This window comes from Eutrigla gurnardus (assembly GCF_963514095.1).
Source record: "Eutrigla gurnardus genome assembly, chromosome: 4".
In the NCBI taxonomy this organism is placed as follows: domain Eukaryota; kingdom Metazoa; phylum Chordata; class Actinopteri; order Perciformes; family Triglidae; genus Eutrigla; species Eutrigla gurnardus.
Window position 1 is genome coordinate 18,969,612 of NC_139918.1, and position 24,897 is coordinate 18,994,508.

The window sequence follows — 24,897 nt, forward strand, 5'->3', positions numbered from 1 at the left end:
GAAATATGCGCTCCATCACTCCCACTGTGTGAGGGTTTTTTGGCTGCCAATGAAGAAATGTGAAGCAAATTCCTCCTCTCCAGTGCCAAGCTTTACACAATATATGATTCACTCTTCGGGGCAAATATTGTGAATTGACTGACCTCTGTATCTGTAAATCCTACTCATCCTTTTTTTGTTATTAAATACAGTATATGCACATTACGTGCACTGCACATTAATGACGTGAGCAAATACATTTCTCATGAATGCTGTTTGTGTCCAAATCGTATGGTATTTCTCCATAAAATGACATCAGCACAGCTTCCCTCCATAAATGTGAGACTCGAAGGAATAAAGCAGTATGATATCTGTGTGGGGGTGGGGGACTTATCTGCAGGACAAAAATACGAGGTTGCTAGGGATGTGAGCACAGCAGCAACACTGATAAATATGTGCTGGACCTGTTGGCATTGTGGAATTGCTTGGTTACTGCCACACAAGTGGCAGCAAGCATTATCAAGCGCCATAGCAACAGCACTGTTGCCTTTTCAGTTTTGTGTGTGAAGAAGAAAGAACATGAGCAGGAGATTAGTGGCTATGATAAGTAGTCTGAGATTTTCATCTTTCACAAAAAAAAAGGAGTGGTTTCAAACTATGAATAAAAAAACCTGCTCCATTTTTTAAATTTTAGATTAAAATAAGTTATACCTAATTGTAATTTGCCAATAAAATATAAAAGCATCTCCAAGAAAGATCGATGAATGAAATGATGATAAAATATGTATATTGGGGAGTCTCAAGCTAAAGACAACTGCACAGGTGACACTCCACTCAATCACCACGTCATATGTCAAATAACAGCAATTCAAATGTAGAACCAGAACAAATCGACCTAATGGCCGTTATACATTCGAGTCCACCTCACATGCATCATTAACATGATGTATTATGTCTGCGAGAGAGTGAGGGACAGAAAAAGAGGAAAAGGGAGAAAGAGAAGGGACTGCAGATCAGCTTCACTGCCTGCTCAGCAAGTGCTATTTTTAGATCCCCAGACACACACAAAAGCAGAATCGCCTTTCATCCCCCCGTAACTGTTGTTTCACCTCTAAATGTGGCACTCGAAGGCAGTCTGCACCTCTTTGTAGCTCTGTTTAGGCCCAGCCTCAAATAAATACCAATTCCTTTCCATCTGCCCTTGAGTCTTTTTTCTCATCCTGCTATATATGTGCACATGGTTTCCTACTGTATGAGAATGGGACTGTTATTTTTCTTTTAAGGGTTAAATCTAAGGTGGGGGTATAATTAAATGGGAATGCATCTGAGCTAAGAGACAGAAACGAGATCTCCAAGGACATTGTTTTTGTGTTATACTGTACTCTCCGGCTATAATAAAAAAAACACAGCCAAGATGGCTCATCCACTGTGGTCTGCATGGAAAAATCTCCAGCTGGTCAGACCAACGCTGTGGTGGAAATCAGAAGTAATCACATTATAAAACGGCTAAATTGTCTCTACATGTTAAATTAACTAAAAAAAAAAAGACACTTAAATTATGATCAAAATAAATACATTTCACTCTCTGATGAGCAAATCTCTGAAATAAAAAAATGAAGGTTAGCACATGACATATTTTTATTTTTGAGCATTTTGTGTGTTCATTTGTTCCTGGAATATATTTGAAATTGAGTCTGATTAATTTACCTGCAATCTATTTTTGTGGCGACAATACAAACATAATGGGCATGCCTATTTCTTTTCCACAAAATTGAGAAAATACAATATCTTATAATAAACAGATATTACCAATATTTAATGTGCGTCTTACAGAGAAAAAAATCATGCAAATTGTCAATTGTAGTACATCTACTAAGAAAGAAAGGAAAGACATGTATATTACCAACAGACTGCCAATCTGGCCTTCAGCGAGGTATTTTGAGGTTGCAGAGCCCCCTTGTGGCGAGACAGGGTTATGCATTCCCGTCAGAGTTTGAAGCTGCGACCTCGAAGTTGCCTACACATACTGTACATTTGTAACATGTAAAGCCAGGGGGTGTTTGAAATAACTGCTCCTGAATTCCTCTGTGATCATGCAGACATAGCGACAGGCCCACAGTCCAGCCAATCACAGTCACTCATTTAGCGGTACGGCTAAAGATTCAGGTATGACAGGCATTCTGTTCACTTGGGGGGGAACGCGTTTAAATAAGAGGTAGCCAGCTGGCGTCCCTGAGCACGTTGGAGAGCCACCGCTGACAGTCGGAGCCCCAGAGTCTGGATTATCATAACGACACCGCGGCGAAGAGGTAGGATCTCAGAGATTGTACATATTACCACTGCTGTTTGAAGTCGGCTCCTATCGGTCACACACACACAAAAGCTGGGGGGGCTAATGGCATTTTGGAAGTGCAAAGACACGAGATTATTCCAGGCACCGCAGAGAAAACGCTCCAAAAAGTGACCCAGCCCCACAACACAGGGATCAACGCTGTAAGTGGGAATGCAAAGGGGTTTGGGTCTCGAACATAAGACCCTTGATTAATAAAGGGCTCAGATGGAGCTGCAGCGTGAAATGTCTTTGGAAGTTTCACTGCAGGGCCTCGATCTGTTGTTGTGTGTGTGTGTGTGAGTGATAGGAGCATGCTGTTTTTTTACTTCTGTATTTGTAGAACAAGACTAAACAATTGCAGAAATACACATAATTCAAAATAATGTTTATAATGCATGCTCCTCAGGGTTATTGTTTACTGCTCTGCTATACCTCTGTGGAGTGATGTGACTTTGTAAAGGCACCAAACACTGTAGGGACCCTGACAAAGAAGCAATAATCACTGGAGGACACACACACCTTTATTTCACTTTTACGATGTACACACAATTTGAGCTCAATACAATATACATCATATTATGAGATAATGGGCCCCTGGGTGTAAAAGGCTCCTCACCCATTCTGCACACGAACGTCCAGAGAGAAAGAGACTAAATGATACAAAACAGCCATTTGTAGAATCTTCAGCTCGTCATGTTGGTGTTGGTTGAAACACTACAGCTGAACTTGAGCAAATAGTTCACACTGGCGATGAAGAGAGATCCTCCCAAGGGCCCTCTGACCCTGGCAGGCCCCCATTCAGTGATCCATCCTTGTAGAGGATGACACATGCTCCGCAGTTATGGCGTCCACCGCATGCCATTTTGGCTTATCGCTCATTCAGTCACGTTTTCAGTCTCACAATATGGGAGCGAGGGCAGCTGGAAGAAATATGAGCCAAGGACACACCCATAAAGATTATACGGTGATGTCGGTGGATCCTATCTGCCTCTGGCTCAGGATATGTACTTCATTAAACTGATAATAGGAAAATGTGAACAATGAGTTCCTGCTGGGGTAAGCAGTTTCACACTAGTGCATTTCCCCCAGACCGAAAGACTATCTCCCTCAAGTGCTTCACGGGGTGACAGTGCATACGCAGTAGCTTTTTATATAAGTAATAATGTGAAGGGGGAAAATGCAAATGCATACAAAATATATGTGAAGTTAGTACTTTAAGAAACACATTTTTCCTTTTTTTGGAACACAGTGATTTGTATGATTTTGCATCTCCAACAACCATCTGCTTAATTATGTTCACCAAATAACATACAATACAAGGAAAATAAAACTACAAAGCTTCCATTCGATCTCAAGGCTCGTGATGAAATGAAAACGGGGCACATCCATAAATATAAGTCTAGCAAAAAAAGAAGAATACACCAAGAAAGAATCCATAAAGCGATTAAATGTAAGAATATAGGGAGGAAGACTTAAACAATTATACCGATAAGTTAGTGGGCTATGACAGGAGACCATCTCTTTAAAAATAAATCCATCTTAAAATGAAGTTTTGCTGTTATTTTTTCCATTGTATATGTTTTATTAGAAATGTGAATATGATATTATTTTAGCCATTTCAAATGAGTAATCTAAGATTTCCAGTGGTCTCAGGAACTACACTGGGATTAACTTTGTATTGCCCCAGATTGCAAAAAAAAAAAAAAAAAAAATCCACCACTGAAAAATAACAAAATTGTGGAAAATAAGAAAATAATCTTTATTTTTGAACATTTTTCTTGTCTCCTTCATTTCAATCTGACTTGGAAAGCCCCGCGAGGTCATGTCAATAAGTACAGTGTCCATTCCTTATGAGTTATTGATCAGGCAGTCGATTCAACTGCCAGTGAGACCAGTTGGTATAAGGAGTAAGGCGATCTTGGTGAAAGTGTCCGTGTTTAGCTGAAATCAATACAGTTATGTGTGGAACTTGGGGCAACGGTCAGCGTGCTCTTACAGAGGAGAACAATTGGAAAAATAATAAGACGGACCATAAAACTCCTGTCAGTGTGACCCTCTTCTGCATGCAAAATCCCGTGGTGCGTTTCAAGGGGGGTTCCGTTAAGGTTTTTTCTTTGTCACACTGGGGTCGTCTCTCAGCAACATTTCCCCTAAGCAGCTGGGAATGTGATACAATGAGGAAATTACTCATCTAAGAAGAACTTGTTTTCTAGCTATTCTGCTGCTGACACTCTGGCAAGGTTGTTCCCCCGACAAAATGGAAACGACCTGATTATTTCACTTTCATATTGGAGGACTGGATGCTGAATGTCCAACAATATAAAATTGAATCCATTCTGTATTGATTATTCTGTAAGGCGGCCGTTAACTTAACGCTGAACCTTTGGTAACCCAGAACAAATAACGTACAACAGAGGTCTTCAATGTTTTCCAGGCCAAGGACCCCCAAGGCTGATAGTGACCTGGTGGAGGGACCCCCGTTACATGTCATATAAAAATGTGTTGCTTATTAAACCGGGCCAATAATAACATGTAGTGCAGCCTATGGTGCCATGTATAACAGTACTTTGTAATGATGTATGTATACAATGCTAAGCCATTAAAATAATAATTGTTAATATATTCATATATTTTAATTCTATATTCAATTTCACAACATAATATTAAACAAATGGGAAGATTTATATTTGCTTATTAAAGGTTGTATTCATGTTAATGTGTATATTTTGGACATATTTTAAACTTTGGAAGAAAAAAAAAATCATTCGGGGTCCCCCTGCAGAATCTTTGCGGACCCCCTAGGGGTCCCAGACTCCAGGTTGATGACCTCTGACTTACAATGGCCGCGTTTCCCAGATTCGAGGGCTTAAGAAGGCTCTTAAGAAGGGTTCGGCTAAGAAGGAGCGCTAAGATACGGATGTTTCCCAGACGCGTTCTTAACTTAACCTTAAGATCAAGCCAAAGAAGCTTCTTAAGAAGCTCTTAGTGGGAGCTGTCCCCCGCGGTGGTGCTGAAACTGAATCAATCGATGCCAGGAAAATCGATCACCCACCTCTTTATCAGCGCACAAGTCACACACAGCGCCCCGTGTTCCCCCCACACAGGTGTAATTAGGCTACGCATGTATCGTGTGTGTGTGTGCCAACAGGTGTATCCAAGCAGTAATCAAGCCCATTAGCGCATACACCGGTGGATAAAGGCACACACATGTGAGAAAGGAATGAGGGTGCCATCCACCACACCGATCACTGGGGGATCCCAGCCACTGGAACCCTTGGTGGACCTGGCGGACCTCGTCCCGTGTGGTGGGCATCTTTATGTGGGTCCGGGCATGGTGCAGGAGAATCGGTGTCACAGCTGCCACACTCCGTGACACAGATGCCTCGCTGAGGCCGGTGCCGTCTCCCACCACCTCCAGGAAGCTCCCCACTGCGTAAAAACGCAGCGCAGCCAGGAGCTGCACCTCCGGGCTGAGGGCAAAATTGCAGCGGGTTGCTCTCTGGATGTGTGGAGACACCAGAGTGATCAGCCGTTGGATCTCTGCACGGGTCAGCCGGTACTTTGCCTGGACAGCCCGGTCTGACAGCACGTCCAGTGGGGAGAAGTGCTGACGCACGTATGCATTTATGTAAACCGTCTGGCTTCTCACACACGTGGACTTTTACTTTGTTTTTTTATGTGTAGTACTATAAACCCATATACAGATGTGTGTGGAAAACTTAAATGTGTAATTCAATAAAAAAAAGAAGATCTTAGCACTTAAGAGCTTCTTAATGAATCTGGGAAACGCAGCCAATACCGGTATCTCATCGTCCAAAGCATTCGCATCTGAATCAAGGTTAATGTTATGGCTCCAAAGCTGCATGTGTAACACTGGATCCTTCGTTTTCTGCAAATATTAGGACCAGCAGAGAGCGAGAGGAGGCACATTGTGAGGTGGCGTTGTGGTGCCAGGAGAGGAACCAATGACTTTGTGTTGACAGAGCAAGTGTTCAGGACACAGCAGGTTAGTTTTACAGCATTAACACCTTTCATCTGTGGCGATCTGTCATCTTGTTTACCCTTTGTAGCGTTCCTTTGTTTTCAATATGAAATGTATACATGGTGGAGGACCACTGTAGGAGCTTCCTGTCGCACCACTGCATAATACTCTGAGTAGCAGGAACTGCTGTTGGCAGGAGAGGCATATGCTTCATGACTTTTTTTTTTTTTTTTTTTTACAAAAGTAGTGAGTTTGACTGCAGCCATGCACCAAAGGTACAGTATGATCCGTCTCCTTGTAGAACAGGAGACTTGGGATTTCTGTTGTCTTTATGATCATGGTAGTTAAAGTGTGTGTTAATGCTCCCAGGCAGCTAACATGGCAACAAACGTGGCTATATTTGACAGGTCTTTTCAGCAATCCTTCCGTTCCAGCCCAGCAAGCAAAGGAAGACGTGGATCATCAGGAAAAATGTTTTTTGTGGCCGGGGCCAAAAAAACAGCAGGAGCAAGCAGAGGAAATGAAAGGAGGTAACTGGTTCATATCAATTCAGGCTTAAAGCAATTGCAGGGCAGGATAAAAAGGAGGAAAGAGGGCATCAGGCCTAGGGAGATATACATATATATTTATATAGAATTTCTCCTCGTTCTCGACATCATTAGGTTGATCTACCAGAAATTTCGTGGAGTAGATATATTGGACAAGAAAAAGACAGTGACAGCTCTAAAGCCCGGCGAAGATCGTGCCATTCTCCTGGGACTCGGAATGATCCTCTCTTCAGTCATGATGTACTTTGTCCTGTGCATCACTATATTACGCTCCTATGCAGAGAGGTACAGTCGTGCTGTTTGATTGGTCTTTTCTTTACACCTTATAAATGAGTTAACTGGTATTTCCAGAATGTTTTATTCATCGGACGCGCTTGTTGACAAACTGCTTTCGGTGCTCTCTCAACCTGAAAATTGCAAAAACATGACTACCACATTTCCACGAAACACATTTTACCTCGAGCCATGAGGTCCACGAAAAATGTTTTCTGCTTTATTTTTGTTTTTATGCATTAAACCGGATCTCCATTTAAATGTTAAACGCAGTGTGTGGACAGAGGAGGGTGTGTGTGTTGTGCTCAACTCCACGGTCACAGCAGACATGAACTGTTCCTACAACTGTGGGTCAGACTGCTGGAGAGTCTCCAAATACCCCTGTCTGCAGGTCTACGTGAGCGTCAACAGCACAGGCCGTGTCAGCCGCTTATCTCACAACGAGGAGACCCAGGACACCAGCTCTGAAGTGAGTACCGCGCTGGAGGGGGAAAATACTGCGAGCCGCTGAACCGTTTCATGTGTTGACAAAATGTCGACCTGATTGTAGACTTACTCTGCCCCCCCCCCCCGGGTTCAGAAAATGTTAGTCGATAGGCTTTTTCCTGGTCAAGATGAAAGATGATACACGAAGGGTGATGTATTCAATATTGTGAAATCGCAAGACGCTCAGCATTGCCCTCTTGATGACCTTCCATCCTGTCCTTGCAGTGTTTCTACGTGCCCAGGTGCCAGAAGGACAGCGCGGCCATGCACGTCATGGTCATGAACATCTCCGAGCGTCTGAAGGCCAACCAGCAGGTCCCGTGTTACTACGACCCCGACGAGCAGCAGGAGGCCGTGCTCCTGACACGGCTGTACGACCACGGCGCCGTCTTCCACTCGCTGCTCTGGCCCTCCAGCATGCTCTCGGGAGGGGCCCTCATCATCGTGATGGTGAAGCTCACGCAGTACCTCTCCAGACTGAGCGAAGAGATCGGGAAGCTCAAGAGGTGAAATACTCGGAGCATTCGGCGGTTTGGCGACGGACGTGCGACACGAAAGGGATCGTTTCAAACAAATGACCTTGCTGTGACCTCTGGTAGAGTTTTACTTTTGGGCTGAGACATTTCGCAACAGCAGACTGTCTCTCCGGATCGGGGATGTGACAGAATATCACTTATGAAAGGGAACCGAATGTTCCAAGGCAGAAACTGTTAGACTTGTCACGGTGGTAAAGCATTATAAATTGGTACGTGTTTACAAGAGTGTGATACACTTGTAATATGGTTAATTATAAACATGTGCTGGCTAGATCACATATGATAAAGATGACGATACCAACCTGTGCCTAAATTGACAGGAGAAAAACACTGCTGTCTATATGAAATGTCCTCTGTATAGTATAGTTGTTGAACTTTACTTTACTTTGATGACCCCATGTGATTGTTGTCTGAGACAATAATATGCTGTTATTTTCTCTCAGCGACCAAATGAATGTAAAAAAGTATGTTTAGTTCTTTCATAATGAAGTGTCGTTTAATGAAGATAAGATGTTTTGTTGGCCAGGATTTTGGATACACTGTTAGCTCAGCGAACCACAATGAGCATATAAACACACTTCGAAAGTTATTAAGACATTATTACACAATGCAAACTTACCCAGAGCTTATCAAACAAAGCTTAACATAAAACAATTATAATAATCTGATCGCAGATTCCAGAGTCACAAGTTCACTCTTCAACACAACAACTACTGCATCCACCTCCAGGTTATCTCATAAGAAAACCAGCAAATGAGTGTGTTTTTTATTTGGTAATGAAAAAGTGTTGCCCTCAAGCAGAAATAAAAGGATATTTGGCACTAGAAGAGAGCACATATTTCTACCAAGACTGCAGAATCTCAAACTGGTGGTTTATTTTGAAGCTATAAAAGGCTTCAGAAAAGTTTTTATAATTTTATAGACACGCAAAGGACCTACTGCTGATTGGCTGAAGTGGCCATCAATTTTGGATAGCCTATATAATGTAATGTGTTTGTAAAAGTATGGGTGTGGAGAAAAAAAATCAAGTTAGACCAAATCGGCATTAAAATTGATTATGCAAATGAGTTGTTCCTTGGCCATGAGTTAATACTTCCTACTTGTTTAGTGGCTTTTATATATTATATATATATTAATATACATCTTAGAGGCATTTCATGTCCTATTGAAGACAACGGGGAACCAGCGGTTTCCCCTCCTCATATCATGACAAACCGCTTTCTCCGGCAGCAGCAGCCAGCTAGCCCACTCTGTATGGGAGGGCGGTCCGTGCTGAGGAGCCTGCTAGCAGCCTTCGAACAGGCTAGCTGCGAGGAGCTAGCGTGCTACCAAACTGCAGTTTATTTTCGGGGCAGCACGATGAAGAACATCATGAAGTATTATATACTCATTCCACTACAGCGCGTTGACAGGATCACTGGGAGCTAGGGGCGTCTTTCCCTCGCCACAGCGGGTCCGTCCCGACCCCTCGGTGTCATTGTTTGGATGGAGTAACGTTTGAGCTAGCACCGCTGCTTGAGACTTCCCGAGTGGGCACGAATGGGATTTACTCAGCTAGCCGCTGCTAATGAGTGCGCTGGCAGACTAGCTTCGCGGCTAACCGGTTGGCGTTAGCTATCGGGACACAGGTAGCTTTATATTTGTTTATGTCGTGCTGTGTTGTATGTTTGACTTCACTGTAATTCCAAACGGCTAACGTTACCCGGCTACCTACGCGACAAACTGTCGGGTCGCACTCGTTTATTATAACGTTAGTAACGTCAGACTAACGTTAGCATATGTATCAGCCGATGTTTTCATATTGTAGCATTAGTTGACATTGATCTGCTTAGTGAACTTGGCTAGCGCGGCTAGCTAGCTAGCTAGCTAAGAAACAACACCTAACGTTGATCCACAAAGCAGCAGCAGCATAACACGAACGAGGTGACAGGCTAAAAGCTATAACTTAGCATTGTTGGCCACAGTTAACTAGCGTGTGGGTAATGCTAATTAGCTAACATGTTTGTTTACATGATTTTTAAGTCCTTTCATTGTACATCCCTGGACATTCATCGGTTCATTGCTGCCCTCTTTGCTTTGAGTTATTTTAAACACCAACTCATTTAACGTTCGTGAAGCGAATATATGTTTATGTCTGTGATGTGATGACAAGTTATAATATCATAAGGTTCCCTGCTAACGTTATAACAACTTAACAAAAACACATTGACATCGTCTATTACTGGTAGTTAGTTACATCTTTACAGCTAGCCAGCTAATCTGATATAAATGTGTTTCTTTCAGTCTTTGTTTTCTCTGTCAAACTGAACCAAAGTAAGTTATGTGCAATATGCTCAGCTCAAAAACGCTAACGTAGCAATATGAAGTGGTACGAAAGGCCTGTTATACAATTACTAAATGTTATAATATGTTTGAAAACCCAGAAGTGTATATCTAATATTTTTAAATTCTGTCACTATGCAACTCCAGCATTGATTTAGGTTAAATGTTTACCGTAAGTATTTTGCATTATTGTGCACAGGTCAGTGAATCTTATATAATTCTGCTTTCATCTTCCTCACAGTTGGTTCACATTGCAGATCTGATAATAACCGAGCTTGAATAGCGGATTTGTTGGCACGACCATGCCTCCAAGGCCTTCCTCGGGAGAACTATGGGGGATGCACTTGATGCCCCCCAGCATCCTGGTGGACTGCCTTCTGCCAAATGGCATGATTCTCACGTTGGAGTGCCTCCGGGAGGCCACGCTGATCACAGTCAAACATGAGCTTTTCAAAGAGGCTAGGAAGTACCCTCTTTACCATCTGCTGCAGGAAGAGAGCTCCTACATCTTCGTCAGTGTCACCCAGGAGGCAGAGCGGGAAGAGTTCTACGATGAGACCAGGAGGTTGTGTGATCTTAGGCTCTTCCAGGCCTTCCTCAAAGTAATTGAGCCAGTAGGCAACAGAGAAGAGAAAATTCTTAATAGAGAAATAGGTATGGTTCATTCATTAGTATGCAGTTACAAAACAGCCGACTGTAATAGAAAGTAATGTGCTGTCTGCTGGTCTTGGCGTATGTCATTAAGTAATACTGTTGTTGAGTTTTTATTGAGCACTTTTTTCCATTTCTTCCTTTCAGGTTTTGCTATTGGAATGCCCATTTGTGAGTTTGATTTGGTGAAAGACTCAGAAGTGCAGGACTTCAGAAGGAACATTTTAAATGTTTGCAAAGAGGCTGTGGACCTCAGAGACAGTAACGGACCCCACAGCAGAGCTTTGTACGTATATCCTCCCAATGTAGAATCTTCTGTAGAACTTCCCAGACACATCTATAACAAGCTCGATAAAGGTAAGACATTTCACTCGGGGATGAAAAATATATTATACAAACATTCATAGTTATGTTGTGTAAAAAAAATAAGATAACGGCACCTTTCTTCAATTTGATCTTTTATTCTCTTTCCCTCAGGTCAAATCATTGTGGTCATATGGGTTATTGTGTCACCCAGCAATGACAAGCAGAAGTATACCCTGAAGATCAACCATGACTTTGTGCCAGAGCAAGTGATTGCTGAGGCCATCCGCAAGAAGACGCGTAGCATGCTGCTCTCCCAGGAGCAGTTGAAGATGTGCGTTCAGGAGTATCAGGGAAAGTACATCCTCAAAGTCTGCGGCTGTGACGAGTACTTACTGGAGAAGTACCCTCTGAGTCAGTACAAGGTAATCTAATTGAACTGTACACATGCTGCATCTGATGCTTTTTTCTCCACTTCACATCCAATTATCATCCAACACAAATGTGCTTGCTGTATACGTCATTAAATGACATTTATGAGAACATGTGCAGATTCAAGAATAGAGACTGTATACATCACAGTATAGTACAAGTCCAGAGTACTGAATGTTTCCATTACTGCTGAGTTGTGCTTGTGAAATCTAATAATCTACATTTTGGTAAACCTTTTGTATGAATGGCTTCAAAATGTCAAACTGCATGATGGGCTTCAAAATGTCACAATCATGGCTACTTCAAAATGTCACTTTGTTTGTCCTTGACAGTACGTGCGCAGCTGTATCATGCTGGGACGGATGCCCAACTTGATGCTAATGGCAAAGGACAGCCTGTATTCCCAGCTGCCCATGGACAACTTCACTATGCCGTCATACGCGAGACGAATATCCACAGCAACGCCCTACATGAATGGGGAAACAGCCACCAAGTCTCTGTGGACTATCAACGGAACGTTGAGGATCAGGATACTATGTGCCACTTACGTCAATGTCAACATCAGAGACATTGACAAGGTACATCATTGTGGTGCCATGGCTCCTTCATTTTTTGTTTTATGTATAGCTTCTCCGCTTTGTTCTGTTTTGACCAAAATTAATTCCGATTGTAATCTCACATCTTCAGTTCCTTGCAGAATATTAGAAAATGATGCACAGTGATCTTCACGTAATTAAATGTCTTTACAACTTGACGGATTTGCGTATAAACCAGTTGATCTTGTGGCTGCTCTAGATCTACGTCAGGACTGGGATATACCACGGTGGAGAGCAGTTGTGTGACAATGTCAACACCCAGCGCGTTCCCTGCTCAAATCCCAGGTAGAACACGGTGAAGAATAGCGTTCTATTTCGCTGAGCTTTGTGACAGTAATGTGATTGATTATGCTAATGGTATCTTCCCTGTTTCTTCCAGGTGGAACGAGTGGCTGAACTACGACATGTACATTCCAGACATCCCCCGTGCTGCTCGTCTCTGCCTCTCCATCTGCTCTGTGAAAGGAAGGAAGGGAGCCAAAGAGGTTAGCAGTAAAATCCTACATTAAAGCTATAATGCTGTAAAAGATTTCAGATTTGATTCGTTCAACAACATTATGGTTATCTGTGGTAACAACAGAATGTGCTTTAATAAGCTGCAGTGCAGGCAAACAATTGAGTATTGTTTTGATAAAGAATTCAATCAGTAATTAGCCTTTATCCGTCATGCCTTGAGCAACTGTGCAAGTGGTTTCCCACAACAGCGGGGCTGAGTGATGGGAGTTGGTTACTTAACTGAGGAGTTGAAGGTGTGAAACGTGCATCTGTCATCTGCAGGTCTTTATTTAACAGCTCAGTGTGACTGCTCCCTCCTTTGTCATTACTTTCTGCAGTAGATCAAACTGATCTGAAAAAGGACCCTGTCAAGGCCCCCGTCATGTTTTGTAGATTAATTTTTCATGAGCAGTAAGGGACAATCACATTGCACTCTCTGAGTCCATGTGCTTTACAAGAAAATCCACATTGAGTTTCAGCTTTAGCACGTTGATGTGAAGCAGCAGGAGTGTGGGTTTGCATTAGCAGTAACTTAATGGAGCTCTGACAGTCGGTGAGAGAGACAGTGAGGCTGAAATCAATGAGGTAAAACAGTTACGCCGACCATAAATGAAATCCGGGTGTGATTTTGTGAAAATCTTAGGAAGTAGTGTTAAAATTTATATTTAATTCTTGTTTGATTTGTATGCGAATCTAAGCAGTTGGCACAGCCGATTAATGTTGAAATGGAAAATACTCCACTGCCCTGTGTTCTGCACCGCACCTGTCTGTTCCATAGCCCGGAGCTGTTGTCTAATGATTTTCACACGCATCATCTTACTGTTTTTTTCCCCCTGTAGGAGCACTGTCCTCTGGCCTGGGGCAACATCAACCTGTTTGACTACACCCACACGCTAGTAGCAGGGAAGATGGCTCTCAACCTATGGCCTGTCCCACACGGCCTGGAAGACCTGCTCAACCCCATCGGCGTCACAGGCTCCAACCCCAACAAGGTGACTAGCAAATGTCAACATTCTGAACATAATGCCCCCTCAGGGTTTGTGCTTCCTGTAGTGTCATCTTTCTTTACAGAGTGAAGTGAAATGTGAGTTAGTTAAATAGAGAATATGTTTCTGAAAACCAAGTCCAAAACTGCATATGGCAAAAACATATGAGAATTCTAATATGAAAAAGTCTTCAAAGAGGATTCCTTTCAGTTACAAGGACCAGCAACGTGAAGCGCTAAGATGCCAGAATAGCATGGCACGAAACATAATCTTTTCAAAATGTTGTATTATGCTCGTGTCTGCGACTGACCCCTAAGCCTCATGACCCACTTTTAATCAAGCTGGTGACGACCTGTGGAGTTTCAGAGCTGGATTTAAGCTGCCTCGATTTAATCAACCAAGCCTCTTATCTCACTTAATTAAATACTCATCGACACAGGGACCTTTCTTTGATTACGGTTAACACCTTTCGCCTTCCACCACTTTCTAAATCTGCAGGAAACCCCTTGTCTGGAGCTGGAATTCGACCATTTCAGTTGTCCTGTCAAGTACCCTGAAATGACCATCATTGAGGACCATGCAAACTGGAATATCTCCAGAGAGCTTGGCTTTAATTACTGCCACACCGGTTTGGTAGGATAACTTGCATTTGTTTTTTTATGTGTTATGTGTTTCACTGATTTTCATTCTGAGCAGCTGCTATATTGCCGTTCATTCACACAACAGGCAGCAACTTAATTTAGTTCTCACATTACTTTTTAAGTGACACAGTGTTGACATTGTTCAGGTTCATTTTAAATTATGCTATGTGTTCCATTTGTTATATGGCGTCATAGAGTAACAGGCTGGCACGTGACAACCCCTTGACCGACACTGACAATGAGCAGCTACGCCAGGTGTGTAACAGAGACCCGCTGTCTGAAATCACAGAGCAGGAGAAAGACTTCCTATGGAGGCACAGGTAAATGTGTGCAGTTGTATACCAATATATGGGGGTTCTGAGGGGTCAAAACCATGACATTTTACATACAGGTCATTATGTGCAGTCACTATCAGGCTGGTGTCGATGTCACTAAAGTTATAACTAATTCATTCTCTCCCTGAACTGTTTCAGACAAGACTGTGTCAACATGCCAGAGATCCTTCCCAAGATCCTCCTGGCTGTGAAATGGAACTCCAGAGATGAGATTGCACAGGTAGGCTCAGGCTTCGACCTTTATTTTGAAGGACATTAGGAAAACTAGGCGACTCACACCAAACAATCTAGATTCATAAATACATACAGATGGAGGAAAAATATGTTCAATGATTTGTCCATTACTGTCATAACTGTGTATGTGCTGTTTCTTTTTTCATTTCAGATGTATTGCCTCCTGAAGGACTGGCCTGCTATCAAGCCAGAGCAAGCCATGGAGTTGCTGGATTGCAACTTCCCTGATCCGATGATCAGAGAGTTTGCCGTAAAGTGCCTTGAGAAATACTTAACTGATGACAAACTCTCACAGTACCTCATTCAACTGGTTCAGGTGTGTTGCGTCCTCATCCCGTTCCTCAAACAGTGTGACGTTGTTTTTCCTTACGGCATATCATTCTGATAAGAAAGGTTGATGCTTCAGTTTCATATACTGTGTTATTTTCTACGTTTCTGTGCCCAGGTTCTAAAGTATGAGCAGTACCTTGATAACCCACTTGCACGGTTCCTGCTGAAAAAGGCATTAACCAATCAGAGGATAGGACATTTCTTTTTCTGGCATTTAAAGTGAGTTCATTTAAAAAGGTCTTTTCTACCGTAATGTGACTTGGACACATTTCTGGACACGAAAAACCTCTTACCTCTTTGTTTTCTTTCTTTCTCGCCTACATGTACATAGGTCGGAAATGCACAACAAGACAGTGAGCCAGCGGTTCGGGCTGCTGCTGGAGTCTTACTGCCGGGCCTGTGGCATGTATCTGAAGCACCTGAGCAGACAGGTGGAGGCCATGGAGAAACTCATCAATCTCACCGACCTCCTCAAACAGGAGAAAAAAGATGAGGCACAGAAGGTAATCTGACAGAGAGCAGCTGTTAATTGTGATCCACTGAATTGTGGAGTTTGATCTTAACACCATCTGGACCTATCAGGTCACAGAGATGCCACAATGCAGAAGAATGATGGTGTTTGGACAACTGCTTTTTTTCGGTTTGCTTGCTGCTAAATATTTTTCCACCACACATTTAAAAAAAAAAAACCTTACAGCCTTAATACAGGGTATACTTAAATTAAAGCTGGTTAATAAAGATTTATTCCAAAAAAACATAATTTTGCTATTTGAAAGAAGCAGCAAGCAGATTGTTGTTACTGTACACAGCTGTCCAAACGTGTTTTCTTAAGTAATACATTGGTTTCTCTCCTTTTTTAAGGTTCAAATGAAGTTTCTGGTGGAGCAGATGAGAAGGCCCGATTACATGGACGCCCTGCAGAACTTCACCTCCCCTCTGAATCCAGCACATCAGCTGGGAAACCTCCGGTACATCAGCGCTCTCATGTGTTTTGTCTGTGGATGAAGTGTGTTTAGAGATGCAGTGAACCCGGTGCTCTTAGACCACAGCCCCATTTTACAGTTAACCCCGTCCACATGACTGTTCGGGATGAAATGTATATATTTGAATCAGGACTCGTGAGCGCTGGCACATTTCCTCTTCAAACATATGCCTGTCTCTGTTTCAGCCTGGAGGAATGCAGGATGATGTCATCAGCCAAGCGACCTCTGTGGCTTAACTGGGAAAACCCAGATATGATGTCAGAGTTGCTCTTTCAGAACAACGAAATCATCTTCAAAAATGGAGATGGTGAGTTTTGTCTCTGTGTTTTTTCCCCTTCTATGTCCTTGCTGTCGTAGAGCTCTGGGTCACCACAGACTGCTACAATATGTGTTTCCTCCATTTCGGATTCAACATCAGGACAACAGGAGGAGAATCTTAACGCTGATAGGCTTTCCCACAATTTTTTTTGCCTATTCGCAGCACTCGCATCTGTATTGACTTTGTATACCATCATTTTGCTTGAGCATAAGCTTGTAACGCACCCACGTTCTTTACACCGAAGAACAAGTCACATTAACGGCATCGCACTTAAGCGCAGCTGCTTGAGCATTTTGCCGCACCATCTGTGACAAAACTGACTCGGACAGCTCTGCTCCATAATGCATCGTGGAGTTGATCAAAGAGCAGCGAGCGTTCACCTTACTGTCACCCACCTCCTTGTCTCTCTCTGCCTCCGCAGATCTGAGGCAGGACATGCTGACGCTGCAGATCATTAGGATAATGGAGAACATCTGGCAGAACCAAGGCCTTGATCTCAGGTAGGCTCCTCGCTGCACCGTGACAGCAGGGATGCAGGTACACATTAACAGGCGCTGGATACTTTCATGTTTTGCGCTCCATACCTGAATGCAGATTAGTGGCAACCCCCCTACAAGCCACCAAAAGTAATTTAATAAGAAGTCTATCACCGCTGCCGTCGTTATTTCTGCCCCTCTTCACGCTCCCTTGTCCTTCCTCTCCCAGGATGCTGCCGTACGGCTGTCTGTCAATCGGCGACTGCGTGGGTTTGATCGAGGTGGTGAGGAACTCGCACACCATCATGCAGATCCAGTGTAAAGGAGGCCTAAAGGGGGCACTGCAGTTCAACAGCCACACACTGCATCAGTGGCTCAAAGATAAGAACAAGGGGGAGATGTGAGTGATTTATTCAGCTCCTCTGTCTTTTGTACAGTATAGAGTGATTCAGTGAAAACTGAAAACCCATTTACACATATTTTTCTCACACTGAGACTAAAGTATTTTCTTTTGGTTTGATATCGTAGGTACGACCAGGCCATAGATCTGTTCACACGGTCATGTGCAGGCTACTGTGTAGCCACATTTATCCTAGGCATAGGGGACAGACACAACAGCAACATCATGGTGAAAGATGACGGACAGGTAAAGATCACACTTTGACTTCCTCTCTGGGTTATAGATGCGTGCTTCCTGTTTCCTAAATAATGATTTCATTTCCTACTTTTCACAGCTGTTCCACATAGACTTCGGCCACTTCCTCGACCACAAAAAGAAGAAGTTTGGGTACAAGAGAGAACGCGTGCCCTTTGTGCTCACACAGGACTTCTTGATCGTTATTAGCAAAGGAACCCAAGAGTGCACCAAAACAAGGGAGTTTGAAAGGTAACGCCAGCAGCAGTTTGTTGTCTTGTTTTTAACAACTTTTTAAGCTGCATATTTGTATATAATTTGCATATAATATCCTGCACTACAATCTTTTCCCCTTCTCCCACCTCAGGTTCCAGGAGATGTGTTACAAGGCTTACCTGGCGATCCGGCAGCATGCCAACCTCTTCATCAACCTCTTCTCCATGATGCTGGGCTCCGGGATGCCCGAGCTGCAGTCGTTCGACGACATCGCTTACATCAGAAAGACCCTGGCCTTAGACAAGACCGAGCAGGAGGCCCTGGACTACTTCATGAAGCAGATGAACGACGCCCACCACGGTGGATGGACTACCAAGATGGACTGGATCTTCCACACGATCCGCCAGCACGCCATGAACTGAAATGACAACTATCGCAAGGGAGGCGTTAAGGACCGCAGCGACAACAGCACACTACGAACCAAAAGATTATTGAGAAGCGAGCAAGGTATTTTCCCAAACACACTAAGGCCTGGTTAATACTTCTGCCAGCATGTGACTCCTCAACATTACCTGCCAGCGCACCGTTAAGGAAGGGTGCTCAGAAGGGCCTATTTCAGGGACGTAATGCCTAAATGCTCCTGTTTCTACAGGTTTCTGATCTTTTTTCCTCCCTGCCCTATGAATTCAGAAAGCAGGGTGGAGTTATATTTCATCAGTCTTCTTCATAGGAACTAAGCAAATGTAATGGACCTCAACAACGTTGGCCTTCTTCATGTGAACGAACCATGGGAAATGTTTCTTTTTCTTCTTTCTTTTTTTAAAAATTCCTTTCAGTCCATCTAAAACCATCAGCATTAAGAACGCAACATCATGACGCGTTACATCATGAGTACAGACAGTTTTCTAACGATTAGCTCTTTATTTCCACTACCTATTTGAACTGATGAAGACGGGAGAGACAGAAGGAAAGGGACAAAGAGAAGGCTGGCGGGGCGCCCGCAAAATCACGACTACCCCCCCTTACAATCATGAGAAACAATCACTGACACTTGCAGGACTGACCGGAGGACGTGTTGTTAAACAATTAGCTAGCATCTTTGGAAGCAACTGACATGACAACTTCTTTGTAGCCTGCGGATGACGTGTCCTCAGTTTAGAAATCTTGCCAGATAACTGACTTTTGTACAGCGGTTTATCCATAGACTTGTATGCATTCGGTGCACATATTCCTTTGAGTCTATTTTCTACTGAGCCAAAGTTCTAGATGTGTATCCCCACTACTCAGCAGTCTTATTGTTAAAAAACAACTAGTCCCTACTATTCCAAGCCTCTCGTGTGTACTCCAAGCACTGATCTCTGCAGTATTTTGTTTTGTTTCGTCTATCAGTATTATTCTCTGTCCGATGTCGAGGCACAAATGTCAGTCCCCCCTCCCCACCCCCCCAACGCAGTCGGATCACAGACGTACTGGAGAAAGCCTTTCTGATGGACACCTGTATAACATGTTATGAATTGGTCTTTGTTATTCAGCTGATAAAGGCGAGATATGCAGGGGGAAAAGGATGTGCAGTGTTCCTTTTGTGTGCTGTGCTGTTACACTATGCAAGTTGTGATCCTGGTATGTACTGTATACTGCAACAAAAAAAGAAAACAAGAGAAATAGTTGATGTCAGAGTGAGGCAGAGAGAGATGCATCTCCCCGACATGCTCACACAGACAAGTGTGTAAGTGGACTTTGTACAGATAGTACATGGAAGATGGGGGGGCTGCACTGTAACAGAATCGTCTACTTCTTCCCAACAGAAAAAGAACTCTGACTTAGCCTTTGGACCTTTTTCTGTTTGGAGCTTCAATCTAAGCCATCCGTAAAGTCCTCTTATTCTCACTCACACATTCGACAGATAATCTCTCCTCACATTCGTCCCACGGCCCAGATCTTGACACCCAGGTAAAGAAAAGTAACCGAAGTGAATTTCTTTCTTTTTTTATTTTGTTTTCTTTGCAACCTTCCAAGTGTCTTCTTCCCTCCTCCTCCTCCTCCTATGATTGTCACCCTTATGTGTGGAAGAACGGTCTTAGCAGGTTTTCGCTCGCTGCACAGACGCATACGTAAGAGGTCAGTGAAATGTTCCAGCTTTACCAAATGATACACAACAGGGTGGTTTCCTGAACACGCATGTCCGTCTGAAAGTCCAATTTTTGTTTTCTGTACATGGGTGCGGACTTGAAACTGCTCAGGAAACCCATCCTGCTGAGATGCATGTGCTTCTGTACAGGCTACAGAGCAATGGGCCGGACCCAGAACTGAGAAAACTAGACCCCATATTCTTTATGGAAGAACTCTTTAGATGCTATTTCCCTTTGTACTTGTTTCTGTTTCTCACACTGCATTATGCATGAGGTCCTCGAATATCTCCTTTCCCCCCCCCTTTTTTTTTTGTTTCGTTTTGACCTGATGTTGTTTACTTGAATTTCATGTATAGAAATGACCTTGTTACTTGTGTGAGGTACAACAAAGTCACAATGAAGGTAACAGATACTGATAACTGCTACTACATGTGCAAATGCTTTCCTTGAATAACTACAGAGGTAATATATTTTTGTATTTTTAAATGTAAGCAAACTCATATATGTAACTGCTAACCAAAAAAAAAAAAAAAAAAAAAAGGATCATGCATAACGTGCACCATCCTCATACAGAACTCAGTAGACAGCTTCTAGTTGTTGAAATGATATGAATGACAAAGAAGAACTGCATCGTTGAATGAAGGACAAGGACTTGTCAGAGTACGGTTTCCACGTCAAGTGGAGATCTCTTGCCCTAAGTGGAAGTCTGTAAGCACAATAAGAAGGAGAGAAGCTAACCTGCATGTTTTTAAAAGAGAACCAGTCATATGTTAGTTATATATCCATCTGTGTATATAAATATATATCGTTAAAAAAAAAAAATCAGATACTTGTTTTAGTCATCTTCATATGACCATGTCGGATAAGAAACTGTGTGCATTCATTTATTGTACTGTTGAATAAAAACATTTCTCCCTATCTAAATAGATGACTAGGTATTTTTAGTAGGTGATAAATAAAGGAATCTATTTCTCAATCGCCCCATAGAAAACTACATTTAAAGACTTGGTGCTCTACCGGTCCTAAACTTTGACTTTCATTTATTTTTGTCAAGTGGAACTAAGAAGTTTAATGAAGTAACGTTCAACAAAGTCTTATGTGTGTTAATTACATACCGCTGCAATCCCATAATTCCCTCAGCCATTCATTTTGACATCAGATCGGCTATTTTATCTTTTTTTTTCTCAATTTATTTTCCTTCTTTTTCCTTGAAAAGTGTGCGTGTCTTCTGCCTCTGTGCATGTAGCGCAGCCATCTGCTGGTCACTCTTAATTGGGTTCAGAAACCTCTGAGAAATCTAATTTGGGAGCTCAGATCAATTCGACCCTTCTGCATGGCGCATGACAATATGGCTAAAATGATTTCTCTTGGATTTTTGACACAAAATAGTCCTCCGATTGGCATTTTCTACTGTTCCTGGTTCAGGTTATATACAAGTTAATTTTGTATGCATGTTTCAGGACCACCCTGGATATTTCACGAGGGAGATTGCATGCCGGATCTCCAGAGGATTCTGTACAGTTTGCCCTTAGTGTCTCTTGATGTCAGCCTGCCCACAGCGCTCTCGATGGACACCTCGGAGGAGAGATGAGCTAAGCACTGTGTTAGCTTCACAAGGCCCACCAGCAGAGCTCCACCACCCAGCATCAGACAGGGCCACAGCAAGGCAAACAGGGCCTTCTTAAAGGTGTACTTCCTGCTCACGAGGACGTCCCCGGGGTGCTTCGCCTGGTCCGCGAAGCACGACGAGGTGCTCCCTAGCTGGGCATCCAGGCTGGTTTTCACTCTCAGGACTTCATCCTGGAGTTCCACTCTGTCCATCCGGCACTTGGGTACGTAGAAACACTGAAAGAGAAGATGCGATTTGAGTATTATTTTTGATCAAGTGTCCCCCCGCTTGTTACGGTTGGCAGGGCTGATTGCAATCAGTGAGGCGGGCTGCAAGGTTCTCTTTTCTGTCTGTTAAAGAAGAGAACAGCCCTCCCCAGCCTCTGTGTGCTGCACTCGTACTTAAAAAAATGGTTCAATTACTCTGAATGGGGCAGAAGTGCAGCATGAGAGCTGCGTCCTAATGATATCTATAGCTTATTCACAAGGGGGCAGGATTCATAGTTTGCAATCCCCTCAGTGCAGTTTTTTAGCCTTAACCTCTTTTTCTCAGGTGCTTCTTAAAGTCCTCTTCGATGTCTTGCATGAAAGCTCACATCCTAACCACGAGGACTTCCAGTCACCTGCAGGTGTCCACATCTGGTGGGAAGCAGATTCAAACCCCCTGGCTCGTAAAGCCGCGACGAGGTATGACCTAAACGCTGGAATTTTTCCCGTACCTCGGGAGCGAGGACGAGCGACTCCTCGTCAAAGTGGAGCGAAGCGTTCTGGTTGGAGTCTGTGAGGTTAACCAACGCCCTGAGGCAAGGCACCGTGCTGACACCTCTGCAGTCCATCCACTCCTCCAGGATGTCGGCCTGCAGCAGCACACAGCCGACCTTCACCCAGTTGCTGGGAAAACAAGAGGAATATTTCAGCGTATTCCAGACCTCACAAGTAAAGCATGTGTCAAAGACACTCAAACCAGAAGGGTGAAAAATCGTTTCTTCTTAGATCTCTGGTTTCAGGGGCGTTCTTCTTCTTCTCTTTCATTCATGTAGTAGCACATCTTATGGAAGCCGTTTTCAACCACGAAAAAATACTAAAGTATGAGGTGCTTTATATCTCAACAAAATAGATTTTAGCCATAGCAGCTATGCTGGTGGCAATGTTGCTCTGTTTTCAGTCTACCAACTTGGTCCAGATGCTGATTCGTGTCTTGGTTCTTTCTTGTAAACCAAGATTGTTTCTGTTTATTTCATTTCATATAGTGTATGTTTTTCAATTTTGGTAGAAATAGGCTTCCATAACATGTACTTTTGCATTGAGATGATCGTTTTTTTTTTTTTTTTTTACAAATATTGTAATGATTTAAAATTTAATCTCAGTTTGATATTATTTGAACTAAACTACGATAAACTAAAATGTAATCAAACATTTAATTACCAATCAATAATATTACTTGAAATGACCGGATATTAGTCACAGTACTAACGTACCTGTTGACATAAGGCTTGACCACAGTGATGCCGACCACGGAGAACATGAGCACAGAGAACGCCATCATGGCGAAGCCCAGCAGGATGGCTCTGTCCTCCCCGACGCTCGACACCGGCATCTGGGCCCGAGCTTGCTGCCCCCCGCGCCCCTCCACCCCTCTGCTCCACTCCTGCTCCGCCACCATCGCTGGGTGGAGGAGCTCTCTGTGACACACACACACACACACACACACACACACACACACACACACACGGGATGTAATGATTTAATCCAACAGTGATACAAGTTTTTTATTTGACTCATGAATTAATTTGATTCATTTTCTATTCTTTCAAACTACACGATTCCCTTCAGGGCTGAATGTATCTGAACAGATTTAGTTGGACTGAGACAAAAACGTTATAAATTCAAAGGTTGAGTTTTATTTTCAAGTTTCAACTTTGGGCTCAAACCGAACCCTGTTTTTCAGATCCAGCTCCCTGCAGATCCACAGAAGACACCACACACCTGTTTTTAAAGGCAGACTAGTCCTTGTGACTTCTTAACTAAACTTGATAGAGTGTAATGCCCCTTTAATGCCATATTAATACATTTTAGTCCATTCAAACCATTCAAATCAGTGCCTCTGGTGTTTGTGCTCCAGGAGTTGGACGTCTGAATGTGAAGCTTTTGTTCAAACTTCCTTAATGATCTCACACGGTGTTCTCCTGGACTTCCTGCCCGATCGATCGTCCTCTCTTACCGTGTCTGCCGCCTGCGAGCACCCTGCAGGTTGATGTTAATGGGGATGGTGAACGAGCGGCGGGGAGAAGCTGTGTTCAAGAACATGCCCGCTCCCTTTCCCTTCCCCACCACCTCCCAGTCCCCAGTATCTGTAATCCACCTAACAAGCTCCTCTCTCTCTGAAAGTCAAACGTCCTTCTGTTGTGTCAACGAAGCTGATCATCCCGCGTCCTCCACCAGCCTCCAAATGTTGAACAGATTGTGCTTTATTCACCAGAGGGGGGGCTTCCTGTTGTTTGCCAAGGCTCAAAGGTGAGTGCAACAACACCTCCTGCCCTTGTGTGTGTTTCTATAGAAACCGCCGCACGTACAGTGAGGCAGGTAGGATGCTAATGGCCTCTCAGTGGGCCCCGTGAGGCTCGGCTGCATGGAGCAGTTTGTCATGGAGAAGCTGAATGAATCCCTTCTTCGTTATTGACTTCTTACACAGAGTGGAACAGCACGATGCCGGCAGCTGTTAGTCAAAGAACAGGGCATAAAGTGATGACGTTGGAAGTCGTCTCACACAAACACAAAGAGACACTGACCCAAACACACACACACGTGTGCATTTCATTAGGCCTGTCAAGCTGGAAACCCTCTCACATCGCCCCGAGACTGAGCGGGTTTATGTTATTCAAACAATCAAAAGTCTTTGTATTATTCATGTGGCTGCTGGAAAAAACATATGGAGGTATTAACTCGGTGACAGTCCTGTTTAATATAACAAGCCGCAGGCCGGGAACGCCACGGCAGAGTACAGCCGACCATTCGATAAAACAGACAGCGATGTCATACCTAATGTATTCACTATTGAATAGTGTTTTTCT

At 43.4% G+C, this 24,897-nt stretch overlaps 3 protein-coding genes across 3 annotated transcripts; 2 read left to right on the forward strand and 1 right to left on the reverse strand.

Moving 5' to 3' along the window:
* Window positions 1–2,181: 2,181 nt before the first annotated feature.
* kcnmb2a (potassium large conductance calcium-activated channel, subfamily M, beta member 2a) lies at window positions 2,182–8,492 on the forward strand. The gene is made up of 6 exons (XM_084007110.1): window positions 2,182–2,288; window positions 6,214–6,317; window positions 6,701–6,823; window positions 6,956–7,126; window positions 7,388–7,583; window positions 7,826–8,492. The coding sequence occupies exons 3-6, from the start codon at window positions 6,765–6,767 to the stop codon at window positions 8,108–8,110; spliced, it is 711 nt and encodes a 236-aa protein (XP_083863236.1). The 5' UTR covers window positions 2,182–2,288; window positions 6,214–6,317; window positions 6,701–6,764; the 3' UTR covers window positions 8,111–8,492.
* A 1,109-nt stretch (window positions 8,493–9,601) lies between these two features.
* Window positions 9,602–21,147, forward strand: LOC311012915 (phosphatidylinositol 4,5-bisphosphate 3-kinase catalytic subunit alpha isoform). The gene is made up of 21 exons (XM_084008728.1): window positions 9,602–9,764; window positions 10,700–11,112; window positions 11,257–11,466; window positions 11,587–11,837; window positions 12,177–12,422; window positions 12,640–12,725; window positions 12,820–12,925; window positions 13,775–13,927; window positions 14,420–14,554; window positions 14,758–14,882; window positions 15,036–15,117; window positions 15,283–15,447; window positions 15,577–15,680; window positions 15,793–15,964; window positions 16,323–16,429; window positions 16,630–16,751; window positions 17,185–17,263; window positions 17,469–17,639; window positions 17,768–17,885; window positions 17,974–18,125; window positions 18,241–21,147. The coding sequence occupies exons 2-21, from the start codon at window positions 10,761–10,763 to the stop codon at window positions 18,509–18,511; spliced, it is 3,207 nt and encodes a 1,068-aa protein (XP_083864854.1). The 5' UTR covers window positions 9,602–9,764; window positions 10,700–10,760; the 3' UTR covers window positions 18,512–21,147.
* A 532-nt stretch (window positions 21,148–21,679) lies between these two features.
* Window positions 21,680–24,139, reverse strand: kcnmb3 (potassium calcium-activated channel subfamily M regulatory beta subunit 3). Its single transcript, XM_084007978.1, has 4 exons — window positions 24,048–24,139; window positions 23,305–23,508; window positions 22,546–22,717; window positions 21,680–22,063 (listed from the first exon to the last, which is right to left on the reverse strand). Exons 1-4 carry the CDS (start codon window positions 24,131–24,133, stop codon window positions 21,695–21,697), a joined length of 831 nt encoding a protein of 276 aa, XP_083864104.1. The 5' UTR covers window positions 24,134–24,139; the 3' UTR covers window positions 21,680–21,694.
* Between the last annotated feature and the right edge of the window lie 758 nt (window positions 24,140–24,897).